General features: G+C 40.6%; 2 protein-coding genes across 3 annotated transcripts in view; both read right to left on the bottom strand.

Moving 5' to 3' along the window:
- Positions 1-19,685, bottom strand: part of LOC118509603 — a 173,117-nt gene that overhangs the window by 150,779 nt on the left and 2,653 nt on the right. For both annotated transcript variants that reach the window (XM_036050398.1, XM_036050399.1), the window contains exon 2: positions 16,014-16,416. The gene's annotated coding sequence lies outside the window, so the exon portion shown is untranslated. The remainder of the gene's footprint in view (positions 1-16,013; positions 16,417-19,685) is intronic.
- Positions 12,441-13,045, bottom strand: LOC118509610 (probable salivary secreted peptide). The gene is made up of 2 exons (XM_036050420.1): positions 12,777-13,045; positions 12,441-12,701 (listed from the first exon to the last, which is right to left on the bottom strand). Exons 1-2 carry the CDS (start codon positions 12,957-12,959, stop codon positions 12,525-12,527), a joined length of 360 nt encoding a protein of 119 aa, XP_035906313.1. The 5' UTR covers positions 12,960-13,045; the 3' UTR covers positions 12,441-12,524.

Below are 19,685 nucleotides of genomic sequence, written 5' to 3'. Positions count from 1 at the left end.
ATAAAATTTTGCTAAAGCTTTTTTATTTAAATCCAAATAAATCTGAAGCCGTGCTGGAAACTGTTAATAAATATTCACTTTATTCAGGGGATCATTTAAAGATAGAACTAGACTTTCGCTTTCTCGACCCCTTCAAGAAGAAACGTACAATCCACAGGTGTAATAACACAAACGTTTTTCATTCCGGTCATTGCTGAAGCACCTTTGTCGGCAGCAATGCCGCCAATGCATCTAATTTGTCGTAGAAACCTTCATAAAAGCAAGAGCGTTTTTCGATCTCATATCCAAGATTAACAAGTAATGTTTTTAGTTTAAGCAACAGTTGTTATAATTCGTAAATGAAATCGCTTATTGGTGTGCATTTATTTTAGCGAAACTGATATAGAAAGTATGCAAACCGCAAGACAAAAATTATGTGCTTAGTTTTAAGCTCATTCCAATTGGTATAAATAACGTATTTTTATAAAAATGTGAGACATGAACTTCAACAAATTTTAAAATATTAATCTACTGATAGGAAGATGAAGCTTTTCAAAATCCACCCAACTTTAAGCAAAAACCCCCACAGAAACCACATTTCCCCCCCCCCCCCTCCTGCCTTAAGCTTTAACACATTAAATTCTCATGCAAACGATAATATTCTCCGCAGGGCGGTGACCGTGTCGCGCCCGTGCATCCCACCGAGCCTCTCGTGGCTTTGAAGCGGAGGCGTCCCAGCAGAAGAAAAACCTAAACCGCCCAAGGCCATTGAAACAGGCGACCAGTGATGGAGCAGTACAAGAGGGACGATCGGGAAATGGGTCGGTAGCCGGAAAACGAGGAACAAAATCGTTAAAGAATAACACGCCGAGAAGCTCCGGAATTAAAATTGGAAGCATGATGGCTTTTTTCTTGCTTCCCTTCCATACTTCCCTTGCATCCACACACACACACCCAAGCACATCGAGCTATCACGAGTGATCACAAAAGGAACTCGCCTTAAGAATAAATGCCCCTGCCTTCCAACATGCCACTGTTTCTTGTGTGTGTATGTGTATGTGTGTGTGTGTGAGTGTATGTGTTATGTTAACGAATTTTCCTCCCGGGGGTTTCCTTATCATTTCTGTCCCTTTTTCTGGTTTTTCTTCGCCGTCGTCGGTTGCTTGTTAGGCAAATTAAATACCGAAACACTTCCGACGTCGATCATCCGTTTTTCTTTGCGGCCTTCCCCCCGGTCTAGTTCCAGCACGAATCTTTTTCCCATTTTCCAACCGTTCGCTACGCAGCAAGGGCCACACAGACACACACACAGAGAACGGGCTTATTAAATCCGAATGGTTTATATTTCTTTCCGTCCGCTGATTTTTCTTTCGTATCCGCCAAATGGAAAATTGTGTCACAAGTTTTTCTTTCCCTCTCTGCTAGGAAAACTGATCTGTTTTATTCAGGACTTTTGTGGAGTTTGTTTGAAAGCGAGGGCGCTTGAGTGGAGCTTTCTGGAATTCTTTCTGTCTAATATTGCGAGAACCGAAGTCAAATACTTTCCGATGAATTTTTGGTTGGAAAATCATTTCTCAAACCGTCCCAACAACCTGACGCAGATTGGTGTTTCGCGTGTTGGAACAAAAGTAGAGCCTGTAGAACAAGCCTAGCTAAGGTGTGATAATATTCATTCAACGGTGGAAGATGCGACCTGTGCGCCTCGAACGATGGAAGGAAACGCCTCAGAAAAGCTGACAACCACAGCCGCAACCTCACGCGTTGAATGGTTCCATTGAATAAGCGGAACAGGAAATAATAGGACAAGGCAGCAGGGCAGGCAGGGGATCGGTGCAGTGCGAATGTGTCAACCTACTTTGCTGCACGGTGCTTTTCCGCTCATCGTCAGCACATTATCCGTGGCTGTGGTCCACCGATGAGTCCACGTTCTCGCTCCGGTTGGTGTTCACGGCACAGCACAGGAAAAATGTGGCTTCGTTTAACGAATCCTCCCGGGGATGGTCGGTGTCTGTGTGAACTATTCTGACGCTGTATTGGTGCTGCTCCACCACTTCTGTCCATGAGGACTATAGAGCACTGATAGAGAAATAGAAGCAGACAGGGTGTTATGATAAGCCTACCGGGATGGTCTGCATCCCTGCGTCGATAAACTGGGACCGGAAACTGAACCACCCGTAAGAAGCTGATGAAATAAAAGCGAAGAAGTAATCTGCTCCACATTTTTCCACCATCTCGAACAGTGTCCTTCGGGTGTGTGTCCCTTGAACAGGGCAACTTCTGAGTTCATTGAACACAGAGAAAGAGAGAGAGAGGGGGGGACATAACTTCCGAAAATTCCTTTCCCACAGTTCCCACTCGAAGCTGGTAACAAATTTATCAGCTTCCTTTCGACACCATCTTGGGTTGCGAATGCGGCAGTCAATCACGAGTACAAAACGAGAAGTAGCGAAGATCAAAAATGTCATCCTTCACCAAACTGAGCCCCCGTAAAAAGAAAATCGATATCAGAAATAGGCCGATTGTTAGGATTGTGAAACGTTCCTGGTTGTGTCAGTGCGCTTTTTTTTCTCTCGGGAAGGTTCGATTTTCGATTCTTCCCTGTTGCTGTAACGAGAAACCTATCGCAGTTCGATGTGCTTGGCCTCTTTTGTTTACAGTGTTTTTTTGTTATACGTTTCTTTATGCTTCTCCGAAAAGCTGCAATGGAATTAAAACGGAAGCCATTTTTTTTTGGGGGAGGATTCGGAAGACTGCCGGAAGCGAAACAGATGGCGAACCACCGAAATAATGTTACCGTCAACGAGAAAAGCAATGGTTCGATCGGAATATTGCGGCCTTTAGGCAGTGGGGAAATGCAATCACCCAACGCTATACATTTGTGGAATGTTTGATTTTGTGTTTTGAGAAATATGAGAACGTCTATACACATTTGCTGATTGATAAGCAGAATTGAGGAATATTTAATTAAGTTGTGGTATTATTACTACCAGGAACCAGCAGGATCCTGATAGAGGGTATGAGAATATTTTTTTTAATAATTTGAGTTAGAATTAGCTAATCTTTTGCCGTTTTCTGAGGTAATTTTTATGTTATTTTTGTAATATCTTCCGTCTTGTTTATACTTATACACTTGAGCGGTACACATCGTAACATGGTTTGTGCCTAAATGTATGCTTCCATGTGTTTAACGCATTTGAATTCATTTTCATTTTTAGGTCAATTGTTATTAGTTATATTTGTTTGATGATTTTATTGTCCTCAGTACCTTATCTGTACAGTGGCGTCTGTCTTTACACAAAATGATCAGAGTTCAAGTCCCATCTAGACCGCCTTCCCGTACGTAGGGCTGACTACTTCACTACGGGTAAAATTAAGTCACAGAAATCTATAAATGGCAGACCGAGATCTCTCGTTTCTTACGTTTGTAGAATTCTTATATAGGATTTCATCGTTAGAATCGTAAGTACAACTTTATTGGTCGATGGAAAAGTACCATTTATTAGTTATTTAACCGGTTCTTAACCCATTTTAGATCTTCTAAATGTTTCTTATTCATTGTTGTATGATAAGGTGTCTAGAAAAACATTGCTCAACTTCGCCATGGAAGAAGATATAAAACAAAAACAGGTATCTCAGCTCACTTTGAAAGCTGAAATCAAACGGTTATGTTTTGTTTGAAAAGTCTCACAAGGGATCAACTGTCAAAACAATTTGGTTTTAATTAAACTGCATGTGCTGCGAGATGGTGCAGACAGTATTAAGTGGAATGGCTTGCTATCAGTGTTAAATAACAATTTTGAACTAAAAACAACCAAACTGAAAATTTCCGATTGTTTAAACTGATTGGAGTATCTAATTTATCCAAAAATCGTATTAGGAATCGCGAGAGTTGTCTAATTCTGAAAGCTATTAGAGTGATGACAACATCGTAAGCAAAAAGCCTTTGTTTACATTAGCCTAAAGGTAAAGGAGTAGTGTAGAATCGCCGGTACTAGAGTGATTGCAGATTGTAAACAACTTAGTCCTCCTGACACTGATGTGCCTAGATAACAGAGGAATTAGCGCATAGGAGGACCAAGAAAACTCGAGCAATCCGTCTAAGGCAGCCGAGGGGCCTTTTAGGTACAGTTCATCACGGTTACAATAATCGCAATTGAATTAGAAAGCACTGGATCAAAACAAACCCGAGAGTCTTTGATGGCTGTTAGTCGGTTGACAAGCTGCTAATGAAGAACGTTGGATAGCATTCAAACCTGGTTTAAGTTTGAGTTTGACTATCGGAACAGGGCTTAAATGCACATAAAATGAGAGTATTTTAACTCAGGAAATGGCTACATACACTCGATTAGTTACACAGGTTTAAACTAACAGGGTCCTCGCCAGTAAATGTTTTTTTCAAGCACCGGATTTACGCCTAAATGTATGCTATGCGAAAATTTCATTTGCCGGATCGTTAAAGCCAGTAAGCGCTTTACTTGCAATGAAAATCCAAAACAGACAATAAATGATGCTAGGGAGCTTAAAACTATTCTCGATTTCCATTACTTCCTCTTCCATTATTGATTCCTCCAAACTTTAGCTACCAACAACTCATACAAAAGTATGTTCTGGTAAGAAATGCTTGGTGCCAATTACACAGCTAATGAAGATCGAGCTGCTCAGGCAGCATTTTAAACTAAACCATTCCAAATTCTGCCAGCAATTTCTTTGAATTATTTCCAACATTTATTCAGAAAAAAAAACAGTAATTATACTCATTAGTAAATGCAACAAGAAAAAAAAACCCCGATCTTCAGCATAACTTTTCCCTTCCTTCGATCCCGACTTTCTTGCTGATGGAAAATTGCAGCGCTTGTTGATTGTCAAGTCGCTGCATGTTTTCAATTGCCCTTTGCTTACCACAGCCGGAAAGAAACGCTCCTCCTTTTTGCTGCTAACGAGCAAACAACTGAAACGACCTATAAACTACTGACCACCGCCCAGTCAATGGGGTAGTGGGGGTGGTAGGTAAGAAAAGGAGCAAATCGAATGTAAACAGACCATTTCGGTTGAGCTTTGTCCAGCAAAACAAACGACCCCGCTCCTGGTTTATGTTGTTGGGTTTGCGTTTTTGTCCACCGTTCGAATTTTACGATATCTGCAAAACGTTCATTTTCCTTGAAACCCCTCCTTCTGGTAGCACTTTTAAATGAATTTCCCAGCGCGAAAAATTTCACTACATTTCTTTCAACAGCGAGCAAGTGAGAGAGAGAGCGAAAGGAGCAAAAAATCGCCTGCGGTCTGTACATGTGGGGGAATAAAATCTGAAATGCCAACACTTTCGGAACACCGACCGTTCATCCACCCCAAACGCTCTGCACCAAATACACCATAATTAATTTCCCGTATCGAGGAGAAGCGAAGGATTTTATTTATTTTTAGCTGGTGATGGTGTGTCCGGCGTTGGAGGTCACTTTTAAAATCGTGCTTCGTCAGCAAGCGAGCGATAAACCGGAAACCATTGGAACGGAATGTCGGAACACTAATCCACGACCGTTCTGCTACTACAGCATCCTCGGGGTGGAAAATTCCCGGTGGGAAAAGACACGGCAACCCAACGTTTAACCCAACGAACCGAAAGGGTTCGATGGAAGGTTCCTCCTGTTCCAGTTCCAGAGAAGTGCCACTGAGGCTAGCGTTAGTTTTCGTGACAAACAGTCATAAACTAATCCGGATATTCATCGGTTGACCTCGGTCGGTGGCGCCCAGTGCATGATCGTGTAAACAACCGAACCGACGCATTAAAGCACGATTTAACGATAGGGGATTGTGACAGGATAACGAACATAAACATGTCGTTAGTTTGTTGAGAGAAAACAAACCATAGAAAGAGTTTAGATCTGAACTATATTCATCAATAAATTTTTCATGTCAGCTTCAAGCACTTAAAAACTTTGATGAAGAAAACAGAGCAATTTTGTCTACCAGCAAAAATAGTAATATACCAAAACACACAATTTCGCTTCAAAAACATTCCATAACTGGCCGAAAAAGCAATATCAAAAATCGAACACTGATCCCGCTGATTTGCTGGGCACAATGGAACCAAAAGCACTCTCTTTGTATTTCGCCACCGTCGCTTCACATTCCTTCCTTTCATCAATATTGAGCCGTGCCAAAAAAAAACCATTTCCAACCATGCTGCTGCCCGAATATAATGAACCGAAAGGCCTGGGTTTTCGTTCGCAAAACCGGCCGGAATGTGCAATGTCGGAATGGAATGTATGTTTTTTTTTTAAGTTGTCTATTGGTCGCCATTTTTCGGAAGCCGGCGCAGAATGACAACGATAGTCGGTCGGTCTAGTCGAGCTGCGCAGGAATTCAAACGTCAAAATCGTGCCGAAAATTATGAAACTGGGAGGGCCCCAAAAAGCCCCTCTGCTAACAGAAGATTTATTGCTTCCAAGCTGTAGATGACTGGTCACGATTGGTGTCTTTTTTTCTCCTCGCGTATCTAAAAAAACATATCCCGTTCAGATGAAAATGGATAACAGAAGGAGTAAAGGAAGCTAAAGGCAAAGAAAACCCCTCGACACGAAAACCAGGAAGCAGCATGTTCAACCGGCCCGAATGTAGGCCCGTTCAAGGTTTGCTGGCCGGTAAGGCTTCATTTTGTGCCTCGATTCAACGAATTTGTAGAATCATCCTGTTTCCTTCCCGTTTGACGGTCATTCCGTTAAAATGGTTCACTAAGTTGGGAAGCCTTTTGGGAGGGAGAATTTTATACAGGAAGTAACACACTTCCACCATTATAGAGACCGTCCGGCAGGGGTGATTTCGATTCGAACGGCAATAGCCCAACGAGAGTGATGAAATTGACCGATAAGTTCATAATTTGTTCCACCGGAAATTCATCGGTGAAGACTGTTTGCTCGACAACATCATTAGTATTGTCCGTTTACTATTGCTGCTTCAAGTTTTGTGACAAAGGTTTGACCAAATTAATGATAAGTTATCGTGTTTATACCATCTTTCTCTATGATTTATGCCATATGAGGTATGTGAAGTGATTTCCAATTGTACTGAACTGATAACACACCAGTTCGATGCAAAACGCCTAAAAGTATGCAAGCAAACAACCGATCATGCCAGGGAGATGGCAAATATTGAGGAGGAAATGCCTTGTTACTTTTGTTCAAATTGTTTTTTTTTTGTGAATATATTATTCACAGTCATCACATACGATGGTGACAAAATGGCGTTAAACCGTAATAAACAATTAATAAATAGTTTGGAGTTTTAATTATATTTTTCTAGAGCTTGGCTGACTGCGAAGAAAAGGGCGTCCATCTGTACATAACAAGACCAAATGTTGAATCCCATCTGAATCGATAGATCTTTTCGGGCTCTTAGTATCCGGATTCCTAGTGTGCCATCATATGTGGCAGCATGTCCTAAAAGATAGTCAAGTGAAAAAACCAAGAAATTTATTTTTGAAAATCATGGAGTATCGTGAGGCGCATTGAAAATTTAGGATCTAATCGTTGTTAAAATGGGTTTTCTTAAACTCACAACATTTACACATGAGCTATTTTGTTTTCTGAAAAGTATCATGCACTCAAACTAGAATCCTTCTTACATACACATTAGATGGCTAAGTTTATTTTCGTACATAAGATTATCAGCGGGTTGATTAGAGCTATGTTCATCCAAGGAAAAAGCAACTTTCTGGCTTGTAAAAGCAACCTAACGCCACGATCATCATCGTAGCAGGCACCTTCAGGGTAACCCTTACCAGTCTGCAAATGCGACGTATCGAAAGCTGAGAACTGTGAAGGGGCTCAGCATGGAGGTCTCAGCTGTATATTGCAACAGTAGCTTTGACCTCTGCTAAAGAATATCCCGAAAAATCAGAAGATCACTATTGAGCGCTGGAAGGGTCCGATTTGCTTTTCAGTAACCATGTGGTGTGAGGCTCCAGGAGGTTTAAGTCGGTTAGTTTTGGCAATACCCAATGAATTGTTCCTTAGATCTCATTGGATATCTCCTCCTCGAGAAAGAGAACCTGGATCATTCTTCAAGTCCTGGATCACATTATTTTGTACTTAATTTGGATTTATTAAATGAATCTTTATCACAATTTTGACACATTCCAGTATGTTTTGTCAGATATATTTTTTGAAAAATAAAAAGCGAATATTACTCTTGCAGCTTTCGACTACGTTTTTTGGACTGTTTTCGCACAAAACGTTTGTACTTCCCATTGAAACTCCTAGTAAAAATCATCAATTGTGTCCATTTAACTAAAGAAGTCCTCCTACGCATTTCAAACTGCGTATTTCCAATTAAAATATTGGACAGCTGACATTTTTAAACCAATCCCCCACATCATTCCATCCACTCAAAATGAACAGTACTTGACAAAATAACACATTCCCCCTTCAGCGCAGCAAAAATCGACCGATCGAAAAGGCAATATTCACTTCACAACGCTTCACAACTCGTCCGTGCCAGCGACAGTCAATCGTGAGTGCGTGTGACATTTCTTTTATTATTTTGGCCGGTGGAACATTTTTTGCTCTGTTGTCTGTTGCCTCTGTTTCACAAAACAATCAATCTGACAGTTGGCACACATGCCATTTGAATATGAAAGTTTGGGACGTTCGATTTTTTTGTTTGCTCTTCTTCCGAGGTACTCCACAAAATAATGCTCTGTCTAAAATGAAAAGCACCGACGAGGACACACCAAGGACACACGGTTCGGCTTCGTTCCAACAGTCAAACGAACGGAACATTCCACCCAGAGCAAGCAAACGGGAAAACAATTTATGCTCTAAATATTTCAACCATCACTGGGGGAGCCGTCCAGCAATGGTGTCCGACCGGGTTCGCGAAAGGACAAGGCAGCCAGTCCCGTTTGGACTGCAACTCGAGCCGAACGGCAAACAGCATCTCGTCCCAATGGCATTCGTTTGTTATGAGAGTAGAGGTGGAAAAGGTGAAGGAAAAATCAACCGAAAAAACGCACCCAACGCAAGTCAGCGCCATTCCAAACATAGTCATCATTCTAAACGATGGCGCTTTGGCGGTTTTGGCTGGCGGTGTCCTCGTCGGACGGTACCGAGACAGCTGGCACATTAGCTGGTAGGCAGGCAGGCAGGCCTGTACGCAAGAATACCAGGCAGATGAGTACAATAAATATTCGACTGAGTAATGAGAAGAATTCTCATCGTCAGTGTAAGCCTGGTGGAAAGCGCCGTCCGGAAAAGAAATGCAAAAGATCCTTCTGCTGTTACTGGCATATGAAACCAGAAAGGGAAGAAAAGACACACAAAAAAAGGAAAAACATTCAGCCTGGAGGATACTTTTTTCCCAGCTTCATCACACCCGTACCCAGAAGACTGTTTTCACCTTCGGGCAACAAATAGCAGCCAGCTAGTCCGTAGGTTTCGGCGATGAAGCTGGCAAGCTCAAAATTCCCACGGTTCTTCATCATGCCCGTGCACCGACAACGCCAACGGGGGAACAAGATTCTGTTCCCAGTACCCAACACACAGCCGATGAAATGATACTTGGCAAGCAGGGACGATGCTATTCGCCTTCGACGCCAACGCACGTGGTGGACGGCTTTCTTTTCTTCTGTCGACCGAAACGCGGGGGCGCATCCGGTATGATCCTTGACAGTGCCACCCATCGAAACACTGCTCCCGGTTCGTGGAAACCCAAAACTGAAACTGAAAAATTTAATCGAATATCATATCAAGCGGGTGAACATTACAAAACCTTGCGGCCCACACTACCCATGGCCGACATGCATATAAGTCGCTAATGTAGCGTAAGGTGTACTTGATACCCACCGCCCACGTGGCATCCGTGCACATTTTCCCAAAAGGCGATACGAAATGTCACCGGACTATCTGTGTGGGCTTGTGAGGGACGGCCAGAAACGCTGGAGTTGGTGGGATGGGTTGCGTTGTGTCACTATTGACAGGGTGGGAGTTTATTTTGAGGTAAGTCAGTCGAGTGTAGGAGCCCAAGGTGGTGTTTAGTTAACCTTTTCGATGGTAAAAATAGAGCCAAGACATGTGTGGCTCGTGGGATATTAATGGTTAGAAAATTCACATTCTCGTTTTAAGCTTATACAGATATGAAAAAAAGAAGTAAACTACTACTTTAGTAAATATGTGAAGAATGCAACTTGCCATTAAATATAACGAAAAGAAAAGTGATATTGTGGCCAAGAGAGCTGAAAAATAAACTCAAAAACATCGTTTTGGACTCATCATGCACAGTGGTACAACATTAATCTATGAGAGGACTTTTCAATGTCGGTGTACTTCAAAATGGTAAAAGCACAGATTACTTTCGTATTTTACATTTTTATAGTAAAATTATGTTAATAAGCTAATATTTACATACATTTGTTGTATTCGTGAATTTAACATTTCACAGTCATGGCATTAAACCGTAATAATAAATAAATCAATGAATAAATATATCATTAAAGCATAGATCCCAACGCGGTTGGGTGACCGAAGCGATAGCAAAGCCGAACTTCACAAGGCAGGACTGGGGTTCAAATACCATCTACACCGCGTCACCGAGCACCTGACTAACTATCCAGCTATGGGTGAAATCAAGTCTCGGTAAGCCAGAAATGGCCGGCCGCGATCATTCGAGGTTGTAGTGCTCACTAAGAAGAAGAAAAGATCCTAAGGTAATTTGAAAAAAAATTGTGACAAAAAAACATAAAATATTTATAGGGTTAAAAAAGTTTAGACTTAAACATTTTTATTTTTCAAAATTTACAAACTTTACTAGATATAGGATTAAAAATATCCAGTATAATATTCACGACTAGAGGCGTGATTAAAAAATAATCAGTGAGGAAAAAAATATCAAACACGATTTTTTAGAAATGTTTTCGTAACCTAAAGACACATAAATTTGCTAGCAAAGCTTCATTATATGAGAAAAATTAACAAATATGTCTGATTTACAATCAAACAACTATATGGCCACTTTCTACCTAAGGTTATTTTCTCCTTACCTCTGAATAAAATTTTAAACACCCAAGAGTATGATGTTCGAAACAGAGCTACGATTAATGATGGTTAAAAACCGTCACTCAAATATATACAGTTGCCTTGGCTCTCTGGATATCCAAGACTGATTTTTCTTAAATATCTTGACCTACTAAAATCCCTGGTTACACACCATATATCCGAATCATTTTGCTGAACACTGTTTGTCCATAGCCATCCCATAGTGCATGGAACGAATAATGTAAACGCCTAAATGGCTGCAATCGGTTTAACAGAATGCTGTGTAGATAGCAAACAACTCTTATTTGGTAAAATTGTGTAACATCCAAAGCTAGATTGCACATTAATTTAATTAAATTGAAGTTTTTATTTGTGACACTTAAAGTTAAGCAATTTCATATTTGAAGTTTGTCATAGAATGATAATTCTTCCTCAAAAGTAAAATACAAGGTTTAACTTGGAAGGTCATAGTTTTTACAAACTATTTTTTTATGTAAAAAAACTATTTTTTACATTTTATTTAAGGAAAAGATAATACTGAAGAAGCTGTGAGATAAAGAATTGTTGGAGAGAGATTTTTTGAAAGACAATTCACCATATCGCATTGATCATACCAATCAAACCCAGAACTGAAACGGAACGGTCCCCTGGAAGCCTATTCCCACCGTCCTCACCACACAGCGCTAGAGAAAAGCACGAAGCAAAGAAAACCGACCGAACAGCAGCATCAAATAAAGGATTTTCCTACTTTCCTTTTTCTCCCACCCGTATTTGATTTCTTCGTTTTGTGTGTGGGTCGGTTTTTTGTTTTTGTTTTTGCAGCATAAGTACATCCTTGTCTTTATTATCGGATCGTTTCTTAAGTCGAAAAATATGGCCAGCTAGAGACGGTAGAGCTAAACCACCACACGCCTCGTGCCAAAAAGAAAACCCTTTCTCCCAGTGATGCGAAAGTAATGAGAGCGGAAAAAGCGGCTTTTCTTGTCCCTTTATGTTTACCCACCGGACTGGTACCGGAGCAGGCGGAAAACGAAAAAAAAAGAAGACAAAGATTCGCAACGTTTGCGTGAGAAAAACAATAACTCTTTCGCTTCATCCGTCGGGTGGCAGGCAGTTGAGCGGAAATTGATTTATGCTCACATGTGTGGTGGTGGATGTCTGGGTTTTTGCTTTTCAATTTTCCATTTTCCACTTTTTTGGGTGCTGGGAGAGGTTTCGGGTTTTCCTCCTCCCGGCAATTATTTTCACATTTGTCTTGTTCGCTCTCGAAACTCGGTGGGCAACTCGGCGTTCATCGACGCCATCCACTGAACCGTGGTTTTGATATTGAACTAGAAAGTTACTTCTGCCCGGCCGAGGTATGAAACTCCTTCGAGAAATGTCCCCCCACCTGGCGTTCTCAATATAAATCCCGCTTCCAGATTTTCCACACATTGCTTAGCCTGATGTAAAAGAAAATCCGCTCTCCGTTTATCCGTTTATTGTCTACATTTGCTACCTCCTCTAGTCGCGCGTGGAGCTCTACCGTCCGTAAATCTCCACGGTAAAGTTGAACCGTTGATAAGGCTTCGAGGTAAGCTTGAGCGTCACATTGGATTGGTTCACGCCACCGGAAACGATACCAGCGTAGCCACCGTTTCCGGCCGGAACGTTATCGCGGGCGTAGATAGCGGTGATGTTCGGTGGCCGGTATGCACCCTGTGGGAAAAGTTGCAAGAGTTGTCGTTAGGCTACCAGGTCTAGCACTGGATGACTTCGGGACACTATACATACCGCTGCTGGCAGATAGCGATAGATGCTGCTCTTCTCCGGCACTGGCAGTGAGTTGTTCACGACCACGGCATAATCTAGCAGACGATCTCCCGACGTTCGGCGACCCCACTGACGACTTTCGCCATAAATCAAAATGACCGAAACACTGAGAAAAATTACCAAACAACACGCGATCGATTTCATTTTAATTCCTTCCAAGGGCTTTACGAAACGTTTGTTCTATCACTGTTCGATCTCGAGCTAATTAGACACTGCCGACTACCGGCAACCCGTGTCACCGCTTTTATACCGTCCACTATCGCCCTGCCAATCATCAATCAGCCGTACAACACTGTTACACAAAACACAGCCACTTGACGATTCTGATTCATGTCCGGCGTGTAGCACTGTGCCCGGAGTGCAACACTTCAAACACAGCGCCGACAGTGACGAGAAAACATTGGCAGGTACTTCATTCACCACATGTGCCGTTGAGGATATCTGGAGCTGTAAAGCAACGGAGTCGCAGCTCAAGTGGTCGAAGCGCTCCCCTACACGTTCAGCCTCGAAATACAGAGCCGAGCGTCTTTGGTTGAATAAACGATGAGACAGTGACCAGCTTCGAGCACATCGAACGCCATTAGTTTTGGGCAAAAGAGAACACAGGCAGTGAGGTAGTGTATCGGACTGGCGAGGGATGTCAGTAAACATATGTTCACCTTACCATGTAACAACGTACAATACAATCTTTTCCTCGTGCTCATTTCACTCTCTCTTTCTCTGCATCGTGATAGTGAAATATTCAACAAGTTTTCTTCTTCGGCCAAGCCATTCGCCCGGCTGGACATGGTTGTTGTTTGCTGTGTATCAGGGATAACCTTAAAAGTCAGTGCGCTGATGAATAAGTAAGGTGTAGTTGATTCTTTTAGTGCAGGCTGAGCATGGTTCTTCTGGGTTGCGTTTTTGGGTGGCCACTTTGATATGGAACTGTTTGATGTCTGCAGTATGACATTTTGTGTGATCGGCTGAGGAGTCTTTGATAGCTATTTTTACGGGTAGATGAGCAATCGAGGCAAATTTATACTCGACATGGATATTTAATTGGTAAACATTGTTTGAGTGTTGTTTTCATCTAGCTAAACATGTTAGCTTGAACGCTCTCTATGCTTCTTCGATAATTTCAAGTATTTATTTACTTAAAACCGCCTTATAGGACTTAACAATCTAAAATTCTTATAAAAAACTAGTTTTGAGTTTTTAAGTAGTAACACTAAGGAGTAACATTGAAGCTTAATTGTATGATTACAGCCTCAATACAGTTAAAAGAAATAAGCATTAAAAACATAACTTAACAAATTCCACAGTCAAAAGCATTGATGGATTTGTAGAAACCAAAGTTTTGACAAAGTTCGTTAGATCGTTTAGACATGACCAGCGAGGTCGTTGTAAAGGTAATCGAATTTACGACGATCGATCTCAATCAATTACTGATACCTTCTCAATGAACGGAGCATAAGGAAAAATATGTTGGACCTTGATTGCATATATTTCACCTTTACGAAGTTTTGCCTGAGACAGAACTTGACAATTACGTCTTCTCATCTCTAATCTTGATTCCTAGTAATAGCGCGTATTTAATCATATCTAGATCTAGAAAATTTTGTCAAATAAATCGAATCAAAGAGTAACAAAGTATCTTACGCTGGCTAGATTAAAGGCTTTTCATACACTATTCCATGAAGCGATCAGATATCACTACCATATGAACATTCTAGTATCAAACCAACGCACCAACCTAGAAAAGAAAGTCTTTATACCTCTCTTGGGTCTCTAAAATCCTACGTCATAAAAGTCGAGTCATTGGATGAAAGTATGATGCGTTATTGGAAATATCAGAAAAGGGACAATATCCAGACATATGGAAATCATAAATAAGAGCCATGTGGTAAAGTACGAGAGTAAAGAACATGGGCCGAAAAAGGATAACGCTAGAGTCCAACGCATACATTATCGTTGCGCAATTAGTTTCACGAAAAAACGACCAACGCGAAGATCAAGGCACGATCGTAGCGCAGTGAAAAAAAATCGCTCAACGAATAGGAAAACAAAAATATGCACGTGAGCTACAAATTTAGCCTACTGAATATGCATAGGACGATGCGCGATGCATTACCCAGAGCCATAAAAAAGGATCACCCACGTAATCTCACGGTCCAGAACCATAAACAGATAAGAAAACGTCGCTTCAAGGTTCGGGATACGCCCGACACTATAGGTTTCGAACTTTTTCTTTCATTCTAACAACCTAACTTTCGGGATTGTTTTAGTATATAAGACAGGATTTTTTGAGAATAAAATCGACTTGTAATCCAGACCTCAACGAAGAAGCTTGTGTTTCATTATTAGGGTTTCCATACAGAATCGGGAAAGTTTCACCTTTGCCTTCCCTCCGGATGTTGGTCCCGCACTTTGGTGTCTCCCCACTCCGTCGGAAGAATTAGGCGAAATTAAGCCAAGCAAGAACCACGGTTAGATACTTCTCCTGGTTATCCAGGAAAAAAGGTTAATCATCTGATCGAGCTACGGCATTCCCGTTGTCCACGCTGAGTTAGTGAAGTGCGAGTCCGCCGCTAAAAACTTCTCTTGGTTATCCAGGAAAAAATGTTAGCCGTCTGATTCAAGCAACTCTGACAAGGCCAGGAATCTTCGCTGAGATTTCCCGTATCGATCATTCCTTCGCGTGGTCGGTTCAACAACGGTTCGTTATTGAACTAACATATGGTGATCGTTTTAGCGTACAGTTTTGATATTTGAACATCAAACCCATTTCAGCAGGAAAGTATTTTCATATTATGCATACAGAATTGAACAAGAATTACCTTAAAATAACTATCAAACCTATAAAACAATAGTCGTTTTAATGTAAAGATGTACCTGTTTCCGGAAATAACGAAGCAAAGTCTACAAAAATTAAAAGCAATAAAAAATTTTATAAAAAAATATTTAAACCATAAAAAGACAAAAGTTAAGCATAACTAAAATTATTTCAGTTCAAAAATACTATTAAAGCTTAAGAAGATAAGTAAAACCTGAAAGTCAAACAAAGAAAATTAATCTGAACTCTTTTTATACTTAAGAGAAACAATAAACTGTAAATAAAATAACAATAAAATAATTTTATGCAAATTTTCTAAAATATTTTTCTGAATAAAAACGTGATAAGTAATTTAAAAAAAAATATTCGTCAAGTTTTCTTACCTTAATAATTTCCGCGAAGAGACTCAAATACTGGTGCTTACAAGTGGATCACTTTCACGGCACAATGCGTTTTACGATCTTTTTGGTTAACAATTTATTTTTACTTTAAACACTTCACGCACTAACACACGCACACACGCTTCGTATTCACTTTTTTGCACATCAATTTAGATATCCTAACCGAGCATGCCCGGGATATGGCAAATAACTAGGAGGAAATGCCTAGTTAATTTTGTTAATTGTTTTTTCTGCGTGAATATAATTCACAGTCACCACATGCGGTGGTGACAATACTGCATCGGACCGTAATACTCAATAAATAAATAAATAAATAAATAATTTAGATATCCAATCTACTGAAATTTCACTTCACTTAATTTTGATTAACCTCATCACTTCACAACTGAATAAATAGGAGAAAATAAAATACTTTACTTTTATGATTTTTATTGCAAATGATTATAAAAATTCCATTTTTTTCATAAATGTGCTAGTCAAAATTCCCAAAATCTCTTCTTCTATTTTATTTTTTCATCACCACAATTCATCCGCAAATAAACACCAATTTTCGTTGGATGCAAATTTAATGGAATTATTCAATTCATGCTCCAATCCAGCGATTTCCTTTGTGCTTTAGTTACAGAACACATTTTCTTCATCGTTTCTTGCCTCGTTTTTTTTTTTCACTAAGCCCATTCTTCCTGCCCTTCAGCAAATCGATTATTCCGGCAGACTTAAGCCGGAAGGCACCACACGAACGAATACACACGCGAGTACTTATATTTTGTGGCCGTACAGCCACACCGTCACAAAGACACAAAGGCGGACTGTGCAGCCATCCACAAAAGACACCAGAAAATATTGGTAGGTAAAATTAATTCCAACGTAATAAGCGCTCCCACCGTTTGGTCGGTGCGTTAAACACGTTTTAAGTCATCATTATTTATGCTACCGATTTATGCTAATTAGCTTAAGTGCCTAGGGTCAATATACCTGAGGCACCGATCGCTGCAAATGACTTTTACGGGCTTCCACCCGAGCTGAGCCGGGTATGGGACGGGTACTACGCTCTGTATTGGTACACACCATTTAATAACTGAAGGACAATGTTTCAGACGCTACTAATGGCTGACGAAAGTTTTTATTTTAATAAAAACTTTCGTCAGCCATTATCAGGATTTTTTTTCAACCACAAGTATTCTAGGACTCGGAATCCTTATGAATCTTGCCGAGCCTCGTTTTAATGAACTTCCAATTACAGGTGTACGAGTGTGCATCGAACAAGAAACGCACCCAAAAAAGGCAGTGAAATTAATTTTAAAAATGATTAATTGTGGCCTCCATCAAAAGCTTTTGAGAACAAAATCAGCTCATCGTTGATTAAAATTGATCACCGAAGGATCCTCGCAGCCTGTGATTCTGCAATCAAACCGATTGAAACGTATCGAGTTGCAGAATCTGACGTTGCTCGTAATTAACCGCAAAAAAATGCTCAATTAGTGTCCAATTATGATCGCAGTTACTGCCGTCCGATATGTAATTACCTTTTTCCGCAAATAATTATTGCTCATACTACAGTCTATGAAAAAATGTTCACACAATTTTAGCTTCTTTTGAGATTGCCTTTAATAAATTGCGTGTATGTTTTTCCAGGGAAACGACACTGGAATGTGTAAGTAAAATAACAGTGGAATAACAATCAGGTTCGGGTGAAATGCGTCAAGCCGGTTCAGAGGAAATTGGAGCAACATTTTATGCAACAATATTTGTCTATGATTGACTAGCTCGATTTTCCCATGCATACTGTTACTGTAGCGTACTGTTTCAGGGAACAGCTATTTTATTTAATTTGAGTTGACCAATACCGATTGCAAGCAGTAAAAAAAGTTGATAACCGATAACAATATACATAAGTACCTGTTGACACCGGTTCTAAAAATAAATATTTGGAAGCTATAATTGACGATAAACTTTAGCTTATCGACCACATCGAAAACGTTATAAAGAACATTAGGAACAGACATTATCCGCTACGGAATGATTCAATAATATTATTGCCCACAACTGAATTGTTGTCCAACATTTTTGTTCCTGGCAACAGAAACACAACGTAATAGGCCGCAAAGACTACAGAATTCGATTCGAGTTTCGTACCAGACTATGGTTTTTATAGACACTTTAGTGACGGGAAGTTTGCCATCATACCTCACACAAAGGATAGTAAGGGAAAGATATATAGAAACATCACTACACCTTACGGAGAGCTAACGCTCCAAGAGTGCCAAACTATATGACGGCTAGGAACTCCAGAAACTCCGCGTTCTGAGTTGAAAAAAATGCGCTCAACGTTCATAAGAAGAAGAAGTTTTCAATTTCGTGAGCTGTCAATTATGAATGTAAATTGTGAAAGAAATCTTAAAGGTCTTAAACTTCTTGAAAAACCTTTTTCTAATATCTCCTGTTTGGTTGCTCGCTCCATCCTATGTTCTAGGGCAATGGAAGGTCAAATCAATTGGCCAAAAGGACGCTTAGGAAGAGTCTCTATTTGATAAGCTTATCCTACCTACCTCACAAGCACATGTGAGCCCCACATTCTCTCTGCATGGCTCGGTAGGACACAGAGCGTCTGGGGCAAAGATAAACTTGAGAGGTTTTTACATTCAATCCCTTCCCAAATATCCTTAAAGCCTTGGTTCCACAGCATCTCAGGAGATCGTGCCGTCATTCGAATGATGTCTAGGCTTCTGTCTAACGACTCCAAAGCATGTGGCTGTAGCCTCGAACCTACCTTATAGGACGCAGTTCGGAACATCATCAGATCGCCTAACGTTCTTGAGGTCTATTTTTGCGTTTTGCCGAGCTTCTGGTAAGAAAGTTTAGTTTGTCTGTTATATGTGTTGGACGTCGCTTGTATGTATGATGACGAATGGCTGGATGAATGAATAAATGAGTGCAATGATAGAGGGAGCTTGATATTGCATAGGAAAAATGTTCCAGAAGATCGATAGCTAAGTCAAAGTAACGAACAAACATAATAGAATGATGGAGAATGACTGGCTCTACCCATAGAAGAACACAAGAAGAACACCCTCCAAGAAAGGATGTGTAGTCGATAACTCGATCATCTCAATCTACTGTAGTAGGGGTTAGAGATGGGATCATCACAGTAGCGGGTCAAGATATTTGGAGGCCCCCAGCGGAATTTCAGTTGAGGCCCCTCTAATTAGAGGAAAACAACAGGATTTCCCTCGCCAAAGACGAACCCTCCTAACCGACGAGACCCCGAGCGGCCGTTCATTCCGCTCCTAGGTTGATCCGCCACTGGATTATCATCATCATCTCCACACGACCACATCGATAAATTTCAGTTTGAAGTTCAAAATTTCCTTTCCAAATTCAGTCAAATTTTATAAAAAGCTAACTGCCTCGTACAGTAATCGTTTTAAAAGTAAATAACTTTGGCTCATTACTTCCAGGGCAAATATACTGTAATCATCATTAGCTGCAACTAGCGCTGACCAGTCCACTCTCCCAATTTATATTTTCCAGACCAAACGGTAGAAAAGTGGATGAAACACATTAAAATAAAATTCTCCAATTCAAAGGGCTTGTAGAAGAAGATAAAACAGACCGGACTCATAACCAAAACTCAGCCTAGCACGGCAGACAGAA

The sequence above is a fragment of the Anopheles stephensi genome, chromosome 3 (genome assembly GCF_013141755.1).
Source record: "Anopheles stephensi strain Indian chromosome 3, UCI_ANSTEP_V1.0, whole genome shotgun sequence".
NCBI classification, from domain to species: Eukaryota; Metazoa; Arthropoda; class Insecta; order Diptera; family Culicidae; genus Anopheles; species Anopheles stephensi.
This window is presented reverse-complemented; position numbering and strand designations above follow the sequence as displayed.

Excerpts from the sequence above, each read along its gene's own strand:
- LOC118509610 (XM_036050420.1), bottom strand. The coding sequence starts at position 12,959 with ATGAAATCGATCGCGTGTTGTTTGGTAATTTTTCTCAGTGTTTCGGTC. Across the intron at positions 12,702-12,776 it reads ATCGCTATCTGCCAGCAGCG|GGTGCATACCGGCCACCGAA; the intron begins GTATGTATAGTG and ends CTTTTCCCACAG.